Source organism: Euwallacea similis, chromosome 7 (assembly GCF_039881205.1).
Source record: "Euwallacea similis isolate ESF13 chromosome 7, ESF131.1, whole genome shotgun sequence".
NCBI lineage: Eukaryota > Metazoa > Arthropoda > Insecta > Coleoptera > Curculionidae > Euwallacea > Euwallacea similis.
Genome location: NC_089615.1, coordinates 4,214,250 through 4,240,331, shown reverse-complemented (window position 1 = coordinate 4,240,331; position 26,082 = coordinate 4,214,250). Strand labels below are relative to the sequence as shown.

At 33.6% G+C, this 26,082-nt stretch overlaps 6 protein-coding genes across 11 annotated transcripts; 5 read left to right on the top strand and 1 right to left on the bottom strand.

Moving 5' to 3' along the window:
- The first annotated feature begins 3,578 nt into the window (after positions 1-3,578).
- LOC136409789 (calcium-binding protein E63-1-like) lies at positions 3,579-12,283 on the top strand. 2 transcript variants are annotated; one of them, XM_066391572.1, is made up of 6 exons: positions 3,579-3,809; positions 7,382-7,654; positions 9,874-9,916; positions 10,356-10,499; positions 11,055-11,318; positions 11,375-12,283. In XM_066391572.1, the coding sequence occupies exons 2-6, from the start codon at positions 7,625-7,627 to the stop codon at positions 11,395-11,397; spliced, it is 504 nt and encodes a 167-aa protein (XP_066247669.1). In that variant the 5' UTR covers positions 3,579-3,809; positions 7,382-7,624; the 3' UTR covers positions 11,398-12,283. The 2 variants fall into 2 exon arrangements, with proteins under 2 accessions (XP_066247669.1, XP_066247670.1); XM_066391573.1 differs by lacking the exon at positions 3,579-3,809 and having other exon boundaries at positions 7,284-7,654.
- A 141-nt stretch (positions 12,284-12,424) lies between these two features.
- Positions 12,425-13,889, bottom strand: spict (magnesium transporter spict). The gene is made up of 4 exons (XM_066391551.1): positions 13,608-13,889; positions 13,337-13,479; positions 12,989-13,274; positions 12,425-12,937 (listed from the first exon to the last, which is right to left on the bottom strand). The coding sequence occupies exons 1-4, from the start codon at positions 13,840-13,842 to the stop codon at positions 12,579-12,581; spliced, it is 1,023 nt and encodes a 340-aa protein (XP_066247648.1). The 5' UTR covers positions 13,843-13,889; the 3' UTR covers positions 12,425-12,578.
- Positions 13,890-14,196: 307 nt separating this feature from the next.
- Positions 14,197-15,229, top strand: LOC136409785 (josephin-2-like). The gene is made up of 3 exons (XM_066391569.1): positions 14,197-14,610; positions 14,666-14,843; positions 14,891-15,229. The coding sequence occupies exons 1-3, from the start codon at positions 14,345-14,347 to the stop codon at positions 15,092-15,094; spliced, it is 648 nt and encodes a 215-aa protein (XP_066247666.1). The 5' UTR covers positions 14,197-14,344; the 3' UTR covers positions 15,095-15,229.
- A 22-nt stretch (positions 15,230-15,251) lies between these two features.
- On the top strand, positions 15,252-17,307 carry LOC136409842 (tRNA pseudouridine synthase A). Its single transcript, XM_066391651.1, has 5 exons — positions 15,252-15,425; positions 15,491-15,619; positions 16,582-16,881; positions 16,952-17,222; positions 17,287-17,307. Exons 1-5 carry the CDS (start codon positions 15,370-15,372, stop codon positions 17,305-17,307), a joined length of 777 nt encoding a protein of 258 aa, XP_066247748.1. The 5' UTR covers positions 15,252-15,369.
- A 695-nt stretch (positions 17,308-18,002) lies between these two features.
- B52 (serine and arginine rich splicing factor B52) lies at positions 18,003-24,723 on the top strand. Of its 5 annotated transcripts, none has more exons than XM_066391557.1 (4): positions 18,003-18,146; positions 18,242-18,450; positions 21,073-21,189; positions 23,269-24,723. In XM_066391557.1, exon 4 carries the CDS (start codon positions 23,465-23,467, stop codon positions 24,437-24,439), a length of 975 nt encoding a protein of 324 aa, XP_066247654.1. In that variant the 5' UTR covers positions 18,003-18,146; positions 18,242-18,450; positions 21,073-21,189; positions 23,269-23,464; the 3' UTR covers positions 24,440-24,723. The 5 variants fall into 5 exon arrangements, with proteins under 5 accessions (XP_066247654.1, XP_066247653.1, XP_066247652.1 ...); XM_066391556.1 differs by having other exon boundaries at positions 21,051-21,189; XM_066391559.1 differs by lacking the exon at positions 18,242-18,450 and having other exon boundaries at positions 18,021-18,146; positions 21,051-21,189.
- Positions 24,724-24,868: 145 nt separating this feature from the next.
- LOC136409786 (dual specificity protein phosphatase 19) lies at positions 24,869-25,679 on the top strand. Its single transcript, XM_066391570.1, has one exon. It carries the CDS (start codon positions 25,021-25,023, stop codon positions 25,597-25,599), a length of 579 nt encoding a protein of 192 aa, XP_066247667.1. The 5' UTR covers positions 24,869-25,020; the 3' UTR covers positions 25,600-25,679.
- The last annotated feature ends 403 nt before the right edge of the window (positions 25,680-26,082 follow it).

Below are 26,082 nucleotides of genomic sequence, written 5' to 3'. Positions count from 1 at the left end.
TATGTGGATCGAGAACCATGAAAACATGTTTGACTAATAAAATGCGAACATGTAGCTGTGATGATTTAGGGAGACAGGCAGTCTACTAAATTCTCTAAACACATATTTTACGGCTTTTATGAATTATTTTCAAATAAATCACGTCAATTTTACTTATAGAACGATTGACGGGATTGCTTAAGCATATAGAAATATTCCGTAGATATGTAAAATTTAATTAGAGACAGTTCAACGGGTGTTCAAACGGGTTGGGCGAATATGTTAAAAATTGGACAGCAAATACTACTCCGTTTATCTTTAGCTGACTCAGTATATATTAACTATTGGCAATTATTATCTTGGATTATCTTGTGTATTCCTTAATGCTTTGTAAATAAGAAATTATTACTTCATTAATGTGAACTAATTTAAATAACTAAGTGAAGAGACCGTAATAAAATTAAAAAATCACACGTTTATTAAAGTGAAAACCTCAAAAATGTAACACGACAACAAAACAACAAAGGGACAAAAATTTCATAATGATTGAAAGGCTGCTTAGCATTGACTAATTTGACTCTAATTTCAAGACTGAAACCTCACATGGCGAATAGCAGTAAACTATATAATAATCTTGCGAATTCAGTTGTCCCGAGGTACTTTTTAAATCCCAAACGAAGTTACCATAAGGGCCCCTGCATCCCGGAAACCCGGAGAGATCGTACAATCTCGTTTATTAGTCCTATAAAGATAGTCGAAACTATTCATTTTATCCAGATCCGAAAAGAAAACGGAGCTCTGAGCTGGACAATTTTAAGTTTATGTTTGGGGTTGACGAAAAGGCCACTCTAGAATGAGGATCGATCACTCTCTTAACAAAGACGGCATTGTAGTATAGTCTCTGATATCGGAAGCGAATTTAAGGGCCGCAATTCATTATGCGAGAATGTTAAAGCTGGATCTATTGAATGTGCAGTAATCTGGAATTCCAACTTATAAATACCTGTCTTACTCCATGGGCTGTTACGTGGTGCAGTTGTGAATAAGAAAATCGAAAATGCAATAGGTTTTGACCCACAGTGCGTAGACCGGCCAGTACCGTTAAAATAAAAATCATACACTTATGGAGAGAAAGTTACGGATACGTGGAAACCGCGGGTACGTAGCGAAAAATTACGGAGACGTAGTGAAAAACTACAGGTACGTAGCAAAAAAAGTTCGAGAACGTAGTGAAAACTGAGGGTACGTAGTGAAAAATTACGGGCACGTCCTTAGATTAATCTATATTGTGAACAAAATAACCGAACACAGAAATATATCTTTGCAAATTTTTGACCAAATTTCAAAACTATTGAGGAGTTTATTTTTCTCTGTAATCAGACTATTACAATTCAGATGTCATAAACAACAATTTGAAATTACCCCTTATGAGATATTTACTCACGATTTCTTTTCACAACTAACCCGAACTAACTTGAACTAACGTCTTACCTATTCGTTACAGTGCGTAACCTTTTTACAAATAGGTGAAAGAACTTATGATTTAGGATTTCTTGACGATGAACTTATTGACAAAGGCTTTCTTTGTGGCTTGGCAAGTCTCATTATTCCAAGGGAAATCGATATAAAATTAAAAATTAAACTTATTCACGTAGCAAAACCTTAAAAAGCTCTTTTTTGAACAAAGTCGATTATTACATTTAACTTGCTACCGAGTTTCTCTTCATAATATTTAGAATTTCTGGATGTTTTTTCACAAAATAAACCTTTAGGGGTAGTAAGATATTCAATATTGACTTAAATAATATCTTGCCCTTCTGGTGGTGTACGCGAAATAGCATATAACGGTGACCTAACAGGGACCGCAGAAAACAAGTTAAAAAATAGACCTGAAGGAAATTGTAGAAACTACATTAATAGTAATTTCAGTAAATAAAATATATAAACTTCAAAAGCCAAAATACTTACTTCATATAGGCAAAACCTATTTCAAAATAGACAACTTGACGACACTTTCCTTCCCTTTTTCTCGTGACAAGGGTTCTTCTCAGAGATCGCCCCTTTTACCCTTCCTTTCTAATATACATATACTGTCATGATACATACAACCGTGATCAAATTACAATTTAGTTAAATAGGTAAAATCAAATTTGAAAACTTCAGTAACGGGCAGTTTGGTAGGTGAAGTTTAAGCTGAAAAGGTCTTCAATGAAACTCACGAATTCTTAGTAGTCTGATTTCTCAAGTAAACTTTCAGATTGTTTTACATGAACCTACAAAACTGTTCCTAAGTCTTCCAACATTGACTTGAGTTTTTAAGTAAAATTAAGGGAAACTAAAAGCGTAAGAATCCTTATTAATTGCAGATGTTCTCGAGGTAAAAAAAATTAAGAGTATTTAGTATACGTCCGGTTTTAAATTGCAAACCTCCCCCCCCTTCACTTTTTCACAAATTATTTTTTTTATTACCTCAAAAACAGCATTAAATAGGACAAAAAACTCAATCTTTCGAAATTTCTTTATTTTTTAAAATGCCTATGTTACCTGTAGCGCAAAATCACCTACTTTTCCAAATTGAAACATAAGTCAAGTGACACTCCAAATTAAAGATCTTTTGAAATTACATTCAATGGTGTATTGCGATTGAAAATCTATCGATTAATTTTTGAAAAAACAGCCATAAATTTGGTATTAAATGCAATACAAACTTGTGCACAAAATAAAAAAACAAACCAATTTCGTATCAACAAACAACTTTTTTCATTATTTATGTACTATTTAACTTAGTTTATATTGCATTTAATGCCAGATTTATGGCTGTTTTTTTCAAAAATTAATCGATAGATTTTCAATCGCAATACATCATTAAATATAATTTTCAAAGAGCTTTAATTTGAGGTACTACTTGATCCATGTTTCAATTTAAAAATATCGATCACTTTGCGCAACAGGTGACGTAAACAACATTTAAAAAAATCATCAAATGTCAAAAGATGGAATTTTTTGTCGTATTTAATGCCGCCTTTGAATTTGAAAAAAATTGTAATTTATAACAAAGTTTTCAAGGGGAGGGGGGCAATGTAAAACTGCACGGTGTTGGTAACAGTTGATTTTTCTGCTAAGAATTTGCTACTACCTACTATCCAATAATTGGTAAAAATACTGATTAATCCTACAGTAAGTATGAACTATTCCAAAAGCCCATAAAATCTGCGCTAACAACAAAAGCGTGTTAATTAATATGCCACTTTTGCTTATTCCAACATTTTCTACTAATTCATTCCTCATTTCCTGATTTTCCATTCTACCTATGCAATTTACAATATTTTTCTGCCGATTATAGCAACCAGGTAAACTGCTATAAGATAATACCTATTGCATGTCTCGATTTCATGTATCGGAATAATCTCAAACTCTTGACGATGATAAATTAATGTGAGAGATAATAAAAAGTGCAACATTTACTCGATACCGAAAATTGCTCGATATAGCAACACATCACTCCTATTATTAAAGAAATAACAGACGGGTTGTAAAACAGAGACATTTAGACTATTTTAAAGCCCCGCAAATATATTATTAGCGAAACCCTGAAAAAACAACAAGCTCATAAAATCCCACTGTTTACTCGTAAATTTATAATCACAAACCTTATCAAAAGATAATTTTGTCACTCGATTCGGTTCCTTGTCTTTCAACTCAACCTAGCCGGATCTTGTGCAATTTCATTTACGAGAAATCGGCACTTGGTTCATGAATTTCCGAGTATTTTAAGTGTCTGTTACACCAAATTGGGATTAGTTCATTTTAGTGCACTATTTATTTTCGAGGTAAGTAATTGGATTTTACCATTTATTCAACACTGAAAAGCGCTGAAACAGTTAAAACATCGACGTAGTGGATCAAAATATATAAGGTGAATGCATAAATTCACACCATAAAGTGATGTGTCATATATTCCTCGTTCAGGTGGTATCTCAAGTGTATAAGACTGCAGATCATGGAGTTTTGGATGTGTAGGAGGATCACAACTGATTATCATCAACATCTGGCATCTGGAGCTTAAAACGAAATAAAAATTATTGGGAAGCTGTACCATAAATCTTGTCAGAGAAAACATTTTATTACTAATTAAATTTTTCCTTAGCTCCCGGTGTAATATACCTTTGTTTCGTTCAGACTCTAGCAGCAACTGGTTAGACTAGAATGAATAGGAAAGGTTAGAAAAAGCAACATAGAACTGTATTTCTTACAGCACTCTTTACACCAAGCGCTTAAAACTAATATTGTAATTTCGTCGATATCTTATCTATTGGCAATAATTTAATTCTATTACTGAACTGGCTGGCTATCAAGTTAAATATAAGCTAATTTTTATGAAAATCCTATTTAAAGTAATTTATCACTTAATTCATAATTTAGTGTGCAGTTTAAAATATTTAAAAAAAAACTAAATTAAATCCTATTTTAAAACTTTAAAAGATTAAAATATGTACATAGTAATGCAGTTCTTACTTCCTAAAAGCTGTTTTATATTAAAGCCAATACGAAGCTATCAATTATTACTTATAAGTATTTTTGATTAATGAGTTTCGACATCGATCGACATGAACGATATTTAATTACCGGAATTGCGTTTTTTCGGAAAGATGCAATATTACATTTGAGTCATAAATATACATAAATTTCGTAAATTGTACTGCTGAGAACATTACACTAATTGGTTCGTTTTGATAGGCAAAAATGTCCATTGCTATTAGAAAAAGAATGCGTTCATTTCAACTATCAGAAAAACAGATTTTGGGAAGTTCTTCTAAGTAACAACACCACTCTTTCAAAGCAAAAACGGGGACGAATTAGTTACCTACACGAAATAAACGGTATATTATCCATAATCGCGTGATGAATGGTTCGCCTCGATTTGTTCCACATTTTTTTAATTTTTTAAAATGCCCCAATTGCAACTGCCGTTGCAGTGGATTTTGGAAAGTCCATCTCATTTACAACTCCTCCGTTTTGCATACTAACCGAAGGTGAATTTTACAACTTATACACGGCATAACATATCATCATGGAGATTTTTCAGAAGATGATAATATTCTATAAAATAATAAAAAAATACTAATAAATCCATAGTCAAAAACGCACCATTTTCAATGTACAGGGTGGCATAGTTTCACATTTTGCCTGATATTTTGCATTTTTCTCCCGTATGCTTTGAATTAAATGTTTAAAATTTCGTACACTTATTATCTTTAAGAACCTTTACGACAAAATATCAAAATCGTTGGTAGCCCTATACACAATGTTATGTTTTTTTGAGTCATGTACTATTTTATGCGTTATATACATTTTTTTGAACACCCTGTATGAATTTTAACACTAAACTTAAGTTCCTTTTTCAATTTTTTTTGGTCCTTTGCACTATGTTCGTATCTTTCACCGTTTTCTTAACATTTGCAAAAATATCTATCGTTGTAAATTAAAAATATAAAGGAAGTAAAAAAAAAAAATCAATCCAATCAATTATCAACTATCTAAAGCAATTTACATTTAATCAAATTCCTTAAAATGAAAATAAATCTAAATAATAAAAAAATATAAAAACTCTTGAAAATGTGCCTCCCTGCATACCAAATATGCTGCGATTTTAACTACGGGTCTATCAGCATGTTTTTATTATTTTACAGAGAACTATCTCCCCTAAAATATCTCATCATGATGATATGTTACATCCTGTATAAAATAATCAATAGATTATCGACTCTCAAGCTTATTGAGCCTGGTCCGGTTGATATACATTGGTGCTCTCTGGTCTCTATGCATACCCAAACTCATGGACGTGCAAACCCCAGCTGGATAAAACATAATAAGATTGCTTTCTGTTTTCGCTAAAGCGAAATGAAATTTTTCTCAATTCATTGTCGTGCAAACCATGTTCGAATCTAAAAAAATATTAAAATCCTTCCGTTCTAAACTGTCTTACTGAATTTTTCCAGTTTTGTCTGATTGGGACGCCACTGTTCTAGAACGAAACTAGAGAAAGAGCTCGTTTTAGATTGGCAGTATTTTTACAATTTTTTTCTAAAACGAGTTTAAAATTCGTTTTAGATCGGCCAAAAACTGACTAACTGGAAACGAAAACGAACTTCAGTGTTGGTGTACCCAATAGATTATCCAAACCTAAATCCATTGCTATGCAGTTCCTAGTTTTATCGATACAACTTTTTTTAAATTTCTCTCTATATAAGCTGCCTTAAAATTGAATTTTCTAAGCTATATCTGATTGGCAACGCCACTGCTTCACACATAAACCTATGATGAATTTTCAGAATAATAGATACCGACTGAGTACCTAACCCTACGACAAGTGATTGAATGTTTTTGGATATTACAATAAATCCTTCCATATTAAACAATAAATTACGATAAAATTATCAGTTCGAGATTATAAGCAAATATCATATGCTTCATACATTTAAAGAATAAACAAAATTCATCAATAGGCATCATTTCTCGGCATGTCCAAAGGCCTTTGATGAATATTTCAGATGATTGGTAATGAAACGTTCTTTTGGAATTAAAATAAGGCCTTTTAATCGATTGTTTAAGATCTTTAGTTCGGTTATTGGAATTAAATTTGGAAAATCTGGATCGGAATAAATCCATTCAAATCAAGTGAGAATTATTCACGTTTTTATCTCGAGAATTCTTGGAAAATGGAGTGGGTTTTTAAGGTAATTTGCTTAAGATACTGAAGCGTAATTAGGAATATTCGGAATTTAAATAAATCAACTTAAATCAGTTGTGAAACATTCCTTCCTTTGGCAAAAATTTTTTGAGGAATTCAATTCGTTTTATCAAGTTTACATCAGGTAATTTCAACCGCTTTCTTCGCCTCTGATCTCTCAAAACATTACAGTCCTGTTCCTTTTAATAAATATTTCAAATGTTCAATTATAAATTCTCTCTTTTGGAATGGAAATAACTCCATTCAAAACACTGACAACGTATTTTTTGCCTTAAAGTGTCCAAAGTAACTTTCCGAAAAAGACCAACAATTGCTGTTTGAAATTTGCTGATATTCTGGACAGTCCATTTTATCAGTCGAGACCGCTCAAATTTGTAGTTTCTTTTTTCCAACAGTCGAAACCATAGAAGATACAAATTCCAAAATCTACCGGCTAAAATCAACAATTTCCAACCCGATGTCACATGGAGTGACCATAAAAGCCCAATTATTCCTTTCCCAAAAAGGCATACACCTACGAAAACAACGACGAATTTTTCCATGTTTCCCATCTAAGCCACTCGAAGGTCCAAAACGGACTTTTGCACCGTTAAGCCTGATCCCACTCGATAGGCATGGAAAAATCCAAATAAAAAATAAACACATTTTCAGGTGGTATACTCCAGGTTGACCCGGCATCTATGAGAGAATGCTAACTAGATCCAAACCGAATCAAAATTGGCACTGATACACGAAGTTATCTTCAAGCCTTGTCGTCGAGTGTGTAAACATCTGATTCAAGCTCGTATGAACAATTGCTGCGATTTATCATAAAATTCCTAGTGAAACGCGCGATCTCGTGAAGTGAGACATCGTCTGGGGCACGCTGAAAAATCAGCAAGACTTTTGGTGGCCATGTCAGTGCCCAGGTTGGGAAGACGGCGGGTAAGTCGATGCTTTCTACCACAAAATAATATTATTAAATATAAAATTACTAAATTATCCAGCAATAAATAATTTTTTTTTATGAAAAAATTTACATCCTTTCTGAAACATTTACTAAAACCTCTGGAATAACTGACTATAATCAAGGGTCTATAAATTTTTAAGGAAAAATGAAAATCGGTAAATCTTTCAAATTTCTAAATCGGTGAACTCAAAAAGGTTAAAATAAATTAATTTAAAATTCGTTTTTTAAAAATTTTTTTTTTAGAAGAACCCTCGGACCTTATTTTGAGTAACGAATTTTTGAAAGTAACTCTCATTTATACAGGATAAACCAAATATCTAAGTACACATACATATATATAACGATTATCAAATCGATTTACAAAACTAGAAATTTTTGTTTTTCTATATTTCTGAAAATCAAAGGCGTACTCTGTAAAATACAGTAGAGATTTGTGTCAAGCAAAATTCGATTTTATTAATTCCCTTCTCGATACGACTTTGATTTTGCCATAAAAGTGTTGATAAGAAAGGATTTATAAACTATCATTACCAATAAAAATCACTGGCGTTCTGGGTTTTTCAAAGCTTCTATTATTGAATGCTAAAATCGTATGATTTTCTTGATGGTGTTTTTATCTTTTTAACCCTCCGCGGTACGCCCCTTGAATTTTTAAAAATTTTTAAAACAATAAATATGAGATTTCAATATTGATGTATATCAGTGGCGTACTCCGTTTGAAAGGATTTCCACGATACTTCGAAAATTTTAATGTTAAACGACGAGTTTTTTTCACTTGAGGTTTTCCCCATTTAATCTCTTTTTTATTTTAAATTGTGAACTTATTTTCATTATTTTCAAAATCCAAAAAATACTTGTTTCAACCAGCAAAGTCCTGGTTTTCTTTTTGGCGCCTTCGTTCTATTTTCAAGCTAATAATTCAAAATAAGCTGTAGGTGGCAAACGTGTCATGTATGATTATAGTCATTTGTATCGTTTGTTTTGTCTTTATTGTACAACTAAATCGCTATTGTGTTTATACTTTTGATTTATTACTATAAAATTTAAATTACGATGCTCCTGGTTAACAGGAGTTGGTCACGTTCTTTGATTACTCGCAGGGCTAATGGCATGTAGGATTTGACTTTTTGGTGTTTATTTTTGTTCTATATTTTATTAATGATTGAATTTTCTGGTGGGGAATGGCATATTTTAAATTAAGTTCAACTTCCTTCATCCTCTTGCAATTATTTTCTTATAGGCTTCATGCCAAACTCATATATCTTTGACACGCTCTACATATATGTTTATAGTAAAATTGTGCCCTAAATTTGATTAAATTCAATGGTACATAAAGTTTTACATTATAAATTTTGGAAAATATATTGAAGTCCACAACATCAGGTGTGCGTATGAATTTTTTTAGGAAAAAATCCACGTAGGAGCGTCCCAAATGACGGACATTCCTAATGTCTAGGCCAATATTTTCGCTAGTTTATGACACTCCTACAAGATATATAATCGTCGAATATTTTGGAGAAGCGCAATTTCTGGTTTAAAAATAAACACATTTAATCATATTTCAAAATAATTTACGGCAAAATACTAAATATTTTTCATTGTAACTCAAAAACAATCGAAACTTCAAATTGGTAAAACGAAATTATAATATCGTCTCACACATGTAAAGAACTAATTAAAAAAAGAAACAGAAAATGTTTAAGGAAAATTCTTTAATCCCTTACTCTAACTAATTCTTTAGTCTTTAATACAATTCTTGTTTCTTTCTCTAATCTATTCAGGTTAGTTCAGGTTAGTTATTATGTATATACATATAAAATATTCCTTTCAAACCATATAAGGAATTAAAATACGATAGAAGCTAAATGAATGAAAAGAAGATAGAAAAAATCCGTAGTTTCAAAAACCAGTTTCTAAATCTGGAATCATCTACTTCATTAATGAATGTAATATTTTATTTTTGGCCGAACGTAAATCTGTGGCAATTAAGTGACTATTAAATTGGCAAAGGCACGATTGGCACAGACGTAAATGTCCTTCTGATCGTTAAAAACATGCAGATTGCACCTAAAATAAGTCTCAAGTTCAATGTAAATTATTTTAAATCCTTAAAGCAAGTAAACTAGAATATTTATCATGTCAATTAATTTTTACATATTGTTTTTTTAATCAATTTTATGTTTTTTATTTCCAGAGTTCTTCCATAAAAAAGGAGTTTTCGGAAAAAGAGCTAAGAGGTAAGCGGCACTTGTTCCTCAGACACGCCAATATCTATTGTCTTAGTCACTATTCCGCTATTCGTACCATGTAAACAACTACCGTTATGTATAAAAAATGCATTAACATCTAGTCTGGTGTTTTTGCCCAATTAGCAAACAGCGTAGCTATTACATTATTCAATCCTGGCCGTGAATCAAAAGCTTGTTTCATAGAGCGTGCCAAACAGGCCAATTTTTTTTTCGCTTCAGTTAATCCCAACCTAATCTGATAATTACTGTCTCTAAAATAACATTATCAACAAGTCGATGATTATTTGGCGCTCAAACAACAATTTTTGCATATTTTAACTGCTGCTATAAATAAAATAATATGAATGTAGTATGTTGATATTGGCTCTTTACACAAACAAGCTCTATTTATTAATACAGCAAAATCAAACACTTCTTTTATTTTTAGACTTACGAACAGCGTTCGATCTACTGGACCGGAATCAGGACGGAAAAGTCACCACCAGGGAATTCAAGATTATGCTGAACAATCTAGGCATTGAAATCAAAGAAGATAAGGTTCAGGAGTTGATATTGTGTGCTAGTCATGCTGGTAGGTACTAGGTATGAATCACAGACCGTCATATCAACAGCAATAACAATAGAGGAGACTTAGCTATACTAATAACATCTACATTCATGGTATAGTCCAACTGCTGCTGCTAAATCAAACCGAATTGCGAAATAGGCAATTCATTTTTAAAATCGCGTAAAGAATTTAACGTTTTAGAATAGCTGCTTTAATAGTTATAACGAAAAAAAAACTAATCCATGACGGTGAAAATGACGTCTCCATGACCTCAAATGTCTTATACGAGCACCGGCGCATAACACATCTCTGACAGGAAAGTGACGTCACAGGCACTAATACATACAAAAATGTCACGTTCACTTATCTACATTACTCAGCTGCATTTCCGACATGGCTGGTGATAAAAGGGGAGATTTCGCACACTCCATTTTTAAGATTTTTCTGTTTAATCTATTCGTGTGCATGGACTTTTCTGCAGGTCAAACTAGGTTTGGAAGCTACACCATTTCCCACACGATATTATAAAACTAATTACTTATTTGCTACGTGCTGATATTGAATTTGTTGTTCACACAGGCAAGGAGCTAATAGACGAAAACGACTTCCTAAAATTCGTGAAACAGATCCAGGATTTATGTCACCTAAACCCTCCAAGTGAAGATGAAGAACTCGACCTTTTGGCTGCCTTCCAGGTGTTCGATATGGACAATGACGGGTATATTACAAAGGACGAACTGAGAATAGCGATGGAGATGATCGGAGAGGAGATTAGTGAAGACCAGCTTACGCATGTCATGGACACTGCTGACACTGATAGGGATGGAAAGATTAACTACAATGGTGTGGCGATAATTTAAAAAAATGCTACAATGTTTCTTAATGTGTGTCAATTTCAGAATTTGCCCAATTATTGTCATAACTGTGGATTAAAGCTTTGGGGAAAAATCCTGAGGTACCACATGGAGGTGTTAAATTGGTCTAGAAAGGTCCTGTAATGTTCAGCTAAAACTCCATTAATTTAGAAAGCAAGAGCTGAGAGTGGGAATAATATGAAACGATTTTTTCAACTTAATACTTATCTGTATATGTATATTAAAATACTCTTGAACGCTTATTTTACTTACGAAGCTTTAAAGTAAGTATTCTTTTATACAAATAGATAATAAGTGTAAACAGATTTTATGCTTAAGGTTAAAAATAATATGCCTAAATCTAAATAGTGATAGAAATAAGTTTTATCTATTTTCGCCAACCTGTCTCATTTCCGCCTACATTTAACTATAGTAATTATTGTTCTCTCATGGCCAGTTTAGTGGTGTAAAATGTAACTAAAGTTAGAATGATAAGGATCATTAGTAACGTAATATGAAATATGGCAGAACTAAAATGAAATGTTGGTCGGAAATTTTGTATTAAAACAGCCGGAAAAAGGTAATGATGTGTCTCACCCTCTTTGCTGTATTAAAAAAAGATCAATTGTTGAAGAACAATATGTATAGTAATCTGCGATTATCCATGACTCATTACGAAGCCATTGGTTTTCTAAAAAAATGACCTGCCTGCATTATTTTGAAACCAAGACTGATTTAATATTTAAATTAACAACTACTTACCTAAGTAATTACTTACCTTATAATGATAAGTGATAATAAAATCAAGTAGATAGCTCTATTTGCTCTCTTCATATTTCTCCATCCAAGTTACCTACCAAAGTACTATATTTTGGACGCAATAGACCCTAATGGAAGGTGTTGTTTAATTATATTTTATTGGAGTCACATGGTAGAATGAAATGTTAAATTTGTAGCCCCAAACCAAAAGTCCAATTTAAAATTCGAAAGTAAAGATTATTTTTGGCTAAATCGGAAGTAACATTAAATTGATTGAGTTAGCCATGACAATGAATAATGCACTTCTACGTTGTAAATAACACCGGAAAATTATTTTTCGATCAAGCACATGTCGAAAATGTTATACATTAAATGTTATCATCACTAACACAAATTCCTTGATATTCTTTAAATACAATATATTGATAAAAATGTAAGTTTATGTACAAAAATCAGGCTCATTTCATCCCGCAAACCAATTCACTATTCGTCACACTGTTCTTGGAAATCGACTACTTCCATATTCCCTAAACTCCCGACTGTTTCTTGCTATAGACACATGAATTTCTTTATGATTCCCACTAAGCAAAAATATCGCGACGATTGTAATTCCAAACCCACACAAAACCCCTAAGATGCTTGTCCACTCCATATGAGCCCATTCTTTGAACAAAATTGCTGATACAACTATCACCATTGTAGTGAACATGACGTAGTAAACTGGAGTTACTAAACTTGTGTCAAAAATGTCCAATGCCTTGTTCAGGTAGTTCATTTGAAGGCAGATAAAGAGAACTACTATGAATAACAAGAGGAAAACTATCCAGAGCTTCTTATAAGGGAGATCGCCTTGAAATTAAATTATTTGTTTTTTTTTAATAATTGACCAAAAAAATATACCTGTAGCAGCAGCTCTTATTGAAAGTCCCAAGGCCTTACATGACATAACAGTCAAGCTGCCCATAGCTGAGCAAAGTGCCACATAAACAGTTACATATCTGCTGCCATATCGAGGGCCCAGGAAGAATACTATGGAAATCACAATAACAGAAACAATAAATAAGTAGTAAAGGAAATCTGGTTCCATGACTTTAGACAGCAGCTCATCAATAGAATCAAATTCCTCCTCGTGAGGGGCATGTATCACTATTACTATAGAGCCCAATATACAAAGTAGGCAACCCATCTAAGTGGACATTAATAAGTGTTATATAATACACTATGGTGTCCTATATATTGTTAACTTACTTTTGCATTAAAACTTAAAATTTCATTAAGAAACTTTGAAGCTAGTACTGCAGATACAAGTACGCTCAGAGCTCCTAGTGGGGTGACAAGTGAAGCTGGAGCAAATGCATATGCTCCAAAGTTGGCAAGTTCTCCTACACCCACTACAAGAAACAGTTAATTACCTAAATGTTACTTTCTGACCCCTATGTCTGATTTCAATGTTTAAACATGACCGTTTTGGTAATTAACCAGCACACTCTTGAATTTGTAGTTTTCTAATGTAACTTACTTGTCAAGAACCCAACCCACCACATCCAATCTTTCAGATAGCCAAAACCACCTGCACCTGCCCGTATCCCACCCACTTTATTTAACCTTTTAAGGGACAGTTTCTTTATAATAAAGCTAGAACCGATGAAAATTGAAGAACTTATAGCTAACAATAAACCTATGTAGAAGGCGATTTTCTTGTGCTCTGGATCAGGAAAATTCGTGCTCAGAGTCTCTATTTCTTTAGAATACATCGTAGGCTCTATTCACGCTGTTTGGAAGGAGATACTACCCAGCAATAGATAGTACGGAAAGGTACATGTGATAAGTTTATTTATTAGTTTAGTTAATGTCTTCAAGTGATTTTGAATCATCAGAGATCTGGGAAACACTTGACGAAAATATAAACAAAAAAATTGGGTTAGGTTTTTTTCTGGGCTTGGATGGCTTTTCGTCGCTACGAAACGATAATCAAGATCGAATTGATTCCCACTACCTGATTTTCAACCAATCAAATTAATCTCCGATGACAGCCAACCTATCCGATTGCGCAAAAATCAGCTGATAAAGACCAAACCAACCTACATAAACTAAAACAAAATGACTGAAAAAAAATTATTTTGTAAATTGTGTTTAATAGTTTAATGTTAATTTACAAAGGCAGAATTTGCTATAAAATGACAAAAATACCATTCTACAACCAGTCGACATTTTCTACTAAATTTGTTAAAAAAATTCAAGTTCTCTAGCCTAAAAATGTGCTCCAATAACCCAGAAACAATGTCAATATACCATGAGAAGCAAGTTCGAGAATTGTGTGCCCTTCATGCCTTGAACAACCTCTTTCAAAACAAAAACGCCTTCTTGAAATGTGAGTTAGATACTATTTGCTACAATTTAAGTCCTGAACACTGGATCAACCCCCACAAGTCAATGTTAGGCCTTGGAAACTATGATGTAAATGTCATTATTAGTGCTTTACAGTCTAGAGGGTGTGAAATGGTCTGGTTTGATAAGAGAAAGTAAGCAATCTCTGTAGGTTACAATGACTCATGTTGAGTTACATGATTTTTTCAGAGACCCAAATTGTTTAAATCTAAATAACATTATAGGCCTTATATTAAACATTCCTTCAGATTACAAATTCAGTTTTCTAACAATTCTCAAAAGAAGACACTGGATAGCATTAAAAAAGCTCAATGGCCAATTTTATAATTTAGATTCCAAGCTTGACCGGCCTTTGCCTATTGGAATAGTAAGGATGTGCCATTTTTAGTATGAAGCATGAGTCCCTGTTTTCAGGAAAGTGATCTGATAAGGTTTTTACAACAAGAGCTAGAATGCCAAGACAAAGAACTGTTCATTGTAATTACTGCTGAGGTGGAAAAATCTGGCAGTTGGTTGAAGGAAAAGTCAGATTATAATAATAAAGTTATTGATTCAACTAATCGAGATGCTGAAGAAGTTCTTGTTAGTGACATTCAGTTACTATCAGAAGAGAGCTGAATGTGCCATAACCATGCAGTGTAGAAGACATTAATATGGACTCTAAAGCTTTGTGTACAATAAATGGTTGACTATTACTTTTCATTGTTTTTATATTTAAGAGATAATTAAAAAATAATATCCGTCTTAATCATACTTTTTTCTTTTTCTTCATTGGCATTTACTGCTTTGTAGTTACTACATAACCTCACATTATTAATTTTTATTTTTTAATGTTTTTACACGCGCTCTAAAAATTCTTTAATTTTTGCATCTTTTTGGTAGCAGTGTGAGGGATGTCTCTTAATACAAGATATTTATTGCATATGGCATATATAGGGACACCATTCAGGTAAGAGAAATTTCATCATTAATTCATTTAAAACGCATCTCATTGCAAATCAAATCTTTCTACAGAGGCTCTCAACGCCAAGTTAAAGGAACGTTTCCAAGAGCCCCTGATCCTTCGACGGTACAGGGAGCACTTGAAATGGGGCTCAAATACATACATCCCATTCAAGATACTGTTGTTATTATGGCTAGCAGGTAATTGTAGAATTTGATTAATAGCATTAAAAGATTTTCAATTTCAAATTATTTTATCTCAGTAACTAAAGGGAATAGAGAAAAATGAATAGAGCACTCTCAATGTTTTGGAGGTGAGTTTAGTGCAGTGTTTGAAAATATTTCATTGACTTGTTTTTGAGCTTTGATTTTCAAGTCTTTGTTGTTCAGTTATTATATTAGTTACATAAATATAATTGCTACATTATTAGAACACCTTTTCAATCGTTTACAATGATGTTAAGGAAATTTCAATAATTCATTTCAATGCACTCAATTTTCCATTTGTAATATAAAGTTGTCTTTTTTTTTAAATAAGTCATAAATGATTGAGAAGAGAATTTTTCTCTTTGGGATGAACTATGACATCTTGGAACTACTATGGATTGAAGTTATTTTTTAAGAAAATAAGTTTTTACAACAACCTAGCAGTTAACTTATTGTCAACCGCCCCACTCTTCTATGCACTGATAATAGGAAATTTTTTACAGAAACATCCTTTTCTAACTTTTATAATAATTGATTTCTTTCCCCTAAATAAAACGTTAGTATTTTAATAAGGCACTTTTAATTACAAAACCATTCACATTGCTTCCACATCCACAAAACAATATGAATCTTACTCACCTGTAGTTTATACTAGTCCTAACTCAAAAAAGTCTGGGCATCTTTAAGGCTGTATGAGTCATAGATCCAGTTCTATGTAAATCAGTTCAGCTGAACCAAGCTGAAACCTGGACTATCCCATAAAAATAGTATTGCTGTCCCCAAGTATCACAAATAAAATTAATTAGACAGCATTGATATTCTTATGGAACATTATAATTCAAGTACATACCAATTCTGGTTCAGCTGAAAGGGCTGTCATGCTGGATTACTATAAAATAATCATATATACTTTTGAAACGACACTAAAGCAATGTTAAGATATTTATTTTATTTAGAACTGATGCTGGAGTCCACGCTTTAAACACCACATGCCACTTTGACCTGTACCGACCCAACAACAATATTTTGGATGCTGTAACCATCATGTGGGGCTTAAACAAATTCTTTTACAAGCAAGAAGTTCCTATAAGAATATTAAACTCAAAAATTGTACCACCCAATTTTCACTCAAGAACAAACGCAATTTCAAGAACTTATCTATACAGAATAATTGTTGGGAAATGCGACTTAGAGAAGAGTGCCCCATTTGGTCATTTTGCACCTATTGAAGAGGTCAACAGAGCGCACTTCTTTTGGTATGCTCTGATTTGTACTACAAAATAAGCTACTTAGTCTTGGATTGTAATGGTGATTCCTTTTGTATAGCACCAATAATTTTAATGTCGACCTAATGAGACTGGCTGCAAAACAGTTTGAGGGTTACCATGACTTTCGGACCTTCACGGGCACAACGCATGATGATTATAAACTGACGAGAAGGGAAATTTTTAGTATTGACATAGTTGAAAGGAAGAAAGAAGATGTAGGTGTTTCCCCCAAATACAGTTGGCCTGAGTGTGCTGCAGTTAACAGTTTGACCGATTCTCATTTAATTTTAGATGTCTACTTTAAAGGAAAAGGATTTCTTTATAAACAGGTAAGTCTATTAAAGTGTGTGCTAGTATGGTAATGTTGGCATAGTAAACTATCCCAACATTAAGTTTTTTAAAGATTGCCACTAAATGGGTTTCGTTGTCTGTCCGCTCCATCAGTACTTCCTATACAATTTATTAGCAGAGACACTTCCTAACTTAATGAAACGAAGTGAATATCAACAGAGGTAAAATCCTCAAAATAATGGGAAATAAAAAAATCTATGTGTAATCATTCTTCGTACTGTTACTGAGCAAAGGACGAATATCAATTCACAATCGATATCTATAACCAATCGATATCGATGTTTGGACAGTGACTTAGCACTTCCAAGTACGAAAGTGCGCTTGCTTTATCAGCCCATTTAATCATGAGAGTCAATTGCATGTGGAGTTTTAAATACTCAAGTAAGAAAAGATTTGATTTATTCGTGAAGGCGTCACTGGATAATTCAAAAGGCCTTATAGAAATTGAAAATTATAAAGAAAACAGAGTTGAAAAGGGGAGACTGTATTCGACTTATTTGTCGATCTTCGATCCAAAATTACAGGTCTAAGATTCAAATGCGGTCAATCAAAATTTAATTTTTAACATCATAGATCATCGAATAAAAAGTAGTAGTCCGAAAATGCTAACAGTAAATTAAAACACATCTTTCAATACTGTTTTCCTACATTTTTAGGAAACTAATACCATCAATGTTCGGTAGTACAGTAATGTGTCTTTGAAAGTCCCTATTTAGTGTCCCAACAGTCAAATGTCATTAATCCTGTTCATCTTCCATGACGCTCTCTCAGTCTGCCTTTCTTTTATTTGCGCTATTCGGTCCGGTGTGCGTGTTAAGCAGGTCGTCCACGTTTTCACGCTTTTGTAGTGAAAGTTTTCGAGATTTTGCCGTAAACATCGAAGTTTTTGTCCAAGTCTTGCCGTAAGTATAAATGGGATATTTAGATTGTCACGCGAGTACCATTTTCAAGATATAAGGCCAAAAATATGCATTGATAAACATGACCGATTCTCTAGCTGGCGTCCAAGCCGCACACGCTTACAAAATGGCTACCGAGGACCAGCCAGAGGCCGCTCGCCGTTTCGGCCACATTGCAAAAAAGGGGCTCGAGACCACTTCTCTGCCGCATAAAAGGGGGCTCGACCTGGCTTTATGCCGCAAAAGGGGCTCTACCCGCGGGCTGACTTGGCTGGACCCAATTCGAGGCCTTTCTTAACCGATATTGGTATAAAAACGACACTTGAATTTATTGCGTTTTTAGTTTCTTCCCTTTCATTTTTTATTTCAATACGTTTTGGGGTATTCATTCAGTTCTCTTGGATATTACACATTTCACCATGAATGTGCCTTTCTTTGGATTTCTATTTAATTGAGTTTTAATTGGCCCCATTTCCCATCATCCTCATCAGTATGTTTAGTTGCAATTCATATAAGTAAAGATAAGAGCTTTACTTGATATTTCATTTATCAGTTTCAATAGTCTAAAATAAATATAAATGAGAATCATTTTCCTTATCACACAATGGTTTGTCAAATTTCATTTTTATTTATCTGACTTATTTCAAATTTATGAAATGAATTATCCTGAGGTTCAGTTGCATATCTTTATCTTAAATTTTGCCTGTAGGTAAACTAGAGATTTTGACAAAATAAACAGTGAAGTCTATGTTAAATCTAAGAATTAAACCCCAAGTTGAGTTTAAAATTAAGGTATACAATTGGACAGTGTTTCACATAGGGTAATATACAGAAAACAATACCAAGCAGCCATTTTAAAAATATATGAATGTGATGCAACAAAGGTGTGGTAGTAATAAAGCTATTGGAGATATGTAATATGTTCCACTGAGCTGGGTATCTGTGTCAATTTCAGAAACTCAGAAGTTATTTATATGAGTTTCCACATGGCAATCAATATTGCAATAATTTATTTAGTCTTGTTGCATAGATACGCCATTACAAGTAGATCTAAAGGATAAGAAAGTATAATTAAAAAAATGAAATATATAAGCTATCCAGGAATAGTAAACATATATTTTAAGAGACAATTCTTTAGGTTGATTACAAAAGATATATTACATAATAGTGATTTTGCAAATTATTCCATATTGGATTTTGAACTAACTTTCTAAAAAGCAGACTTGTCCTTAGAATGTCATTTCTGTATCACAAATTTTCAAACATTCTCATAGTTTATCCATACAGACTAGATAGTATCAAAGATATTTGAAAAATGCCATTTATGGGGCACTATATGGATAGGGCTCTAACTTCATTTCCTGAATTGGTTCATAGGAGTTTTTACTTATAAGCTAACCTGAACTAATAATATGCAAATATATATGCTACTCATGTATGGCTGGGCAAAATGGCTTTTATACTCCCTTCTTAATTTTTGGTGCAAATCAGAATGCTAAATTTGATGTCTCTTATAAAAAGTTCTTTTATTTAATGCTATTTTTCTATTGAGTTACAATATTAATAATCACATAACTCTTGACAGCACACAAAAACAGCGACATGTATATCATATGGGGGCTTTCGCCAGTCATTCACTAGATATCTTCAAATTCTGAATAAAAAATCTTTTTGTTAAATAAACCTTTTTTGAGCCATCCTTTATATTTAAAATTGTTCACTTTACCTCTGTACTTTTACATTTAAACTCATATTTTGTCTAAGCAGTTTTGAGATAAATGCTGTGAGATAAAATTGGAGATAGCCTGTATATTACCCAGTGTGAAAATGCTCTAAAACTATAAAGGCACATTTATGTTGACAAAATCAAAAAACCTTGACACCAAGAGAATTCGGGCAATAACTAAAAATATTTATTATAGTGTTGAATCATTTGTTCTTGTTTCTTCTTTGTGAGAAACTGGTCTACATGAAGTGCAGAGACTGCCCAAAATTACATGAAGCTCTGCGGCCTAACTGATTAGAGAGAGGAAGTGCAAAATGCTTTATCAGAAGCAAGACAGCTCTGTAGACAACCAATTGTACAATTGACCTGGAAGTACATGCTATCCATAGACTTATTAACAATGAGATGATCTACCCCAGTAGATAATAGTTTGGACAGACACTTTAAAAGTTCCAACAGAAACATGAATCAAGGATAGATGCGAGATGTGGACACATTATAGGATATATATGAGCCCCTTCAGCGAGAATATTTGATTGGCATTATCAAATGATTCATCACTATAATCAATGCTGTTGATCTTAAAAGGCGAACATGAGTGCTATTGAAATGTATCAGGTGGCATATTAATTTTAAAATTGATGGCATATAAAAAAATCATTAGGGGTACATTGATAATGAAATGTTTATTTCACAATTACATTTGAGAAATAATTTTCAAACCTCTTCCTTTACTTCTACTGCCAGCTGCTACTGGACGAAACTTGAGTTTCAGTAAGAGTATGTAGGTTTGTCCCAAAATTCCATAGCATGTGAATTAACCCACATGATTCCTGAAAATGTTCTGGATTTTCTTAGTTTCATTTTAAATTATTACTCTCGATCTCTGTCCCTTAATTCCTTTTTTTTATTGCATATTAAGACATTTCCTTGGTCAGACCATCACTAGTGGTTTTTGTGATACCTACTACTAATAATCATTATTAGTGTGCCACCCAGTACAAAACAATTTTGAGTTTTTCTAAATTCTTAAAATAATTTGGGAAGCAACTGTTAAATAACAGATTTTTCTATCAACGAATAAAAATAGGAAAACAGCCCTTACAAAAAATTTTCCTTTTCAATTTTTTTCGTTAGTAACAACCATACCCAAATGGAAAAATACCTAAAACATTTTACAGCCTATGAAACCTCTTTTTAAAGACGAAGCCATTACCGTGACGAACTATGGCCAATCCAGTCAGCCGCCTAGGTCTTTGATTAGCTCCCACTAGCCATTCTGTTCTGACTACCCAGGTTTTGATCTTTAAGCAAATTCAGGTATGATTCTGCTGGGTCGACGTTTTGCACAAATGTGTAAAATAAATATGTTTTGAATATGCAAGATTTTTATGTAATCCATCTACAATCTGACACTCTAAATGTGAAAACCAATGAAATGGAATTATTGTATATTGGTTTTTGGTATTACAACGCTAAACCCAGAAAGTAAACTTGAGAGCATTATATGTTGGAAGGTGTCTACCATTTTGCATTATTTGTCAACATCAGGTGCTTGTTATTGATCACTTCCACTACATACTTCAGTATACGGCGCAACATACATATCCTTCCACTCATAGACTCGTAGATATTGAGAAGTCATCTAATCATGAAAAACTAGGAATTACTTGGAACAGAAGAAAAGAAATGTTCAGATATGAACACAAACTGAACTTCACAACTTTTGAACTCATCTTGATATGAAACTTGTGCACCCCGTCTTCTTGACTGAAGTTTAAGAGTAACCCAGCCAATGAAGAACTAGAGGAAATGTTTGAGAAATAATTCTTGCAGACTGAAGTTTGGAGAACAGATATGATCCTAATTGGACCAACCCATTGCATTATCCGCTTGTGCGACTGCAGAAAACAACAATGCTGCAATTAGAAGGAAGAGCTATCAAGAAAATATGATTGTCATTAGCCCAGGTTGTCTCCCCATATTTAGATGGATTACATAAAGATTGTAGGACGGACATATTTGTAAGTAATTCAGCCGAATGTGAGCACAATCTCAGTTTTCAAGAAAAAGTTGCAATTTCTATATTATATTATTTTATTTGTACTTACGCCTAGCTAACTGGTTAATACTGAAGAAAATATTAAAAGTTCTTGAATGGAATGTGGTCATTTTCATGTCTTATCTATAAATATGGCCATAACAGTTGTGATGAGGCCTATTTCAGTAAATGTTTTTATTTTGAGAGTCTATTAAAAAGAAATTGAAGAGTTAGAAAAACAATGTTCCCAACAATTTCAACAAAAATACGCATTAAACTGTTCTATTATTAAAACTTTACTGAAACACGCCTAAATGTAGTAAGTAAATTTGTATTTACCTGCCTAACTGTTTAGTGTGCCTGCTTAAAAATAATTTATTTTCATACTGGATTATTTGCAAAATCCTGGTCAACCTTATAGGAATGCAGATTTAGTGATTTTTTCCTGACAACTACATGTGTGCAAAGATACAGGCAAAAATACATTCAAGTCAATGAGATGAAAATCAGGTTTTTCGTGAGCCAGCGAGTCAATTTTAATATATCTCGTGAAATGGGCAAAAATTGTCTAGATACATATATATTAAATTATCCCAAAAATGCATACTTGGCATAATAAGTTTTAACCTATAAACCCAACAATATAAAACCGAACTAACCTAACCCATGAAATCTCTAAAACAACATTATTTAAAAGAGAATACAATACAGGCGGGTTTCTAAAATAGTACTGTATATAGGAGATTTAGGGCTTTCCAAATGTAAATAGCACTATTGAAACTGATTTGAGTCGTTTCGTTTTCGAACTGTGCTCAAAACAGGGAACATTTTTTGTTATCACTAATAGTCCTAAATAAGTTTCTGGTACGTTTGCAAAGAAAATAAAAAATGTTCACTTGTTGGCAGCTACCATGAGCTTTATTGTGAAAAGAAATTGTTTTAAAACATTTTCTTAGTTAATTTTTATTAAAATTTGATAGTCAAATAACTGTAAACATAAATTTAATCGAAAGTTCTTTTTTAAATTCCTTGTTGAATTTAACGTCTTAAAAAGAAATGTTGTCCTTCATTGCATATCGATGGGCATTTAAATGAAATTTTTACCGCACTGAATATGTTTCACATAATATTATTTGGGGAAACAAGGCGAGCGTGTGCGCTGTTATTGGCTTTAATTACCCATTTTCATTACTTCATTTTTTTAATCTTAAATGAAAATCTGTGACGTCACAATTTCCATGACCATGAAGTATTTGGTCTATTGCCACACTCTATTGGCTCCTGATCAAACATACATTCATTCATATTGTAGTGTTTTAAAGATAAGTTTCATTAACAATTGTTTTATTAATTTCCAGGTGAGGAGAATTGCAGGGACGCTAGTAGCCGCCGGTACAGCCCGAGTATCTTTGAAAGATATACAGTATATGCTCCAAATACCTTCAAAACACAGCTGGATTAGCTCGATAAAGACTCTGCCAGGCCACGGGCTCTATCTGTGCGAAATTGAATATTAGAAAATTTAGTAGATTCCAGCAATTTTCGTTTTGAATAATGGTGGGGTCTAGAGTATATATTGGAGGTCTCCCCTATGGTACTAACGAAAGAGATTTGGAACGCTTCTTCCGTGGCTATGGACGCATGCGTGAAGTTACCATAAAATCCGGGTATGGCTTTGTGGAATTCGACGACTATCGTGATGCCGACGATGCCGTATACGAATTGAATGGAAAGCGGATTCTAGGGGAGAGAGTGACAGTAGAAAGAGCACGTGGAACGCCTAGGGGCAGAGATAGATGGGGCGAGTCAGGTAGTAGCGGAAGCCGCGGGAGAGATAGAGATAGAGGAGCTGGTCGAGATCGCTATGGTCCGCCTACACGTACCGCTCACAGAGTCATAGTCGAAAACTTGTCTAGCAGAGTGTCCTGGCAAGATTTGAAAGACTACATGCGTCAAGCAGGAGAAGTTACCTATGCCGATGCGCATCGCGATCGCAAGAACGAAGGAGTGGTCGAATTCGCCAGCCGCAGCGACATGAAAAACGCCGTAGAGAAATTAGACGACACCGAATTAAACGGAAGACGCATCAAGGTTGTAGAGGACAAGGGCGGACGCAGGAGGAGAGATTCCAGCTCAAGAAGTCGATCTAGATCTAGATCGGCTCGCAGATCTCGCAGTGGCAGCAAGTCAAAAAGCAGGTCCAGATCTAAGAGCAAGGACAACAAAACTTCCAGATCCCGCAGCCGCTCAGCGAAACGGTCCAGATCTCGGTCAGGTTCTAGAGATGCTAAGAGGGTACGTGAAGATCGATCAAGGTCTCGATCAAAGACCAACGGACGAGATGATAGATCGAAATCTAAAGAAGACGATCGCGATGCCCGTTCGAAATCTAGGGAAGACAGGTCCCGCTCTAAGTCCAAAGAAAATGGTCATCGGTCCCGGTCGGTGTCACGAGACCGGTCAAAGTCAAGAGAGCCCTCGAAGGGACGTTCCAGGAGCAAGAGTAGGTCAAGATCGAAGAGCAACTAATACGTTATGGGGGAAAGGGGGATTATGGGATTACTTTATGTTTAATATTTAATTGACCGTATTATTTCTGTTTGATTTTCTTAATTAGGATGCTTTTTTTAAGTATTTAACCATTGTGTAGATTTTTGGCTCTTAAATCTTGAACTTGCTCCTTTCGCAAAGTATCTTTTTGTCAAATTTAACAGTAGTCATTCTAAGTTTTAGTTGTAATTAAAAAATTATCCCATCACACAGTATGTCATTGAAAATGGTAGCGATGTAATATTGCTGAGTTCTCTACTGCTATCTTATAAACCGTAAAAAGTTTGGCAAATCGGCAAAAAGAAGATGTATTATAATCAGCATGTAGTACTCAAAAAACTGAATATTTCGTATTGATTTTTTTATGGAGCTGCCAGTTGAACCAAATGATATTTGGCCACTCTGTTTTTGAGCCGTCTTTTGCCATTTAATTTAGCAACTTTTGTCTCATTTAACCGATTTTCAAACAGTTTAGGAGATAGCAGTACTGAATCATAGCAATTGGGCCACTCTGTAGATAAGAAATTTCTATTTCACAGCATTGAGAGAGGAAGATTAAAATGAGCTTCCTCGCAGAGCTTCAGGCAAGGAAAACAAAGCTTAAGCCAACAGAAACCATTGTAACACAGCAAGACGGCCAAAAATTTATCGAAACCAATTCCGAGTTCAAAAAGTTGGATGAAGTGTGTGAAGGTTTCGTAGTTGATACGAACCCTGATGATATTCCTGCCCAAATTTTCGAACATTTGTATCTAGGATCCCAAGATTGTTGTGAATTGAATATCTTAGACAAATATCTCATCAGATATGTTTTAAGTTTAGGTATTGACGCTCCAGTAAAGTCCCCAAATGTGACCTACAAGTTTGTGAAAATGTTAGACTTGCAAAGTACTAATTTGCACGAATTTCTTCCTGAATGTTTACACTTTATTCGTCAGTGCTTAAATAGTCAGTCGAACGTTTTAGTTCACTGCAACGCTGGTGTAAGCAGGTCAGCTTCGATTGTTATTGCATTCTTAATTCTAGATCAACATTTACCTTTCGAACAAGCATTTGCGGTTGTTAAAAAAGCCAGGCCGTGTGTCAGACCCAATGATGGTTTCATGGTGCAGTTAAGACGACTAAAAAAGCTGGGATAATTAAACATTGTTTTTTACTATGCAAAGTAATTTTGGGTACTTTTTACTTGTAATTAATGGGAGGATTTAGTGTGTATAGGCTCTACTTAATAAAATGTTAAAAATAGTTTGTTAATTGTTTGCCAATCCCATTTTAAAAAATAGTGTTACTTGAAGTTCATCCTACAGATTTGCCTGTAAGTCGAAAGCGAAAACTTTAAATATAAAAATTATATAATTTTAACTTCATCTTCTGAAGCTGTAGAAAAAAAATGGATTCGGAAAGATTTTCTCCGGTGTACGATAAAGTAGATTTTTTCCGGTGAATAACAATAATTTGATTATTTTATCAGGTAACCTAAGTCATTACTGAATTTAATAAGATGATGGAACGTTGTCGTTAGACTCCGCAGTTTTCAAGTGTGAAGAGAAACTTTGTACGCCACAAACTAGATGAATTTCGTTGCCCAATATATGATTGACTTTACCCTGAGATCCAGTATA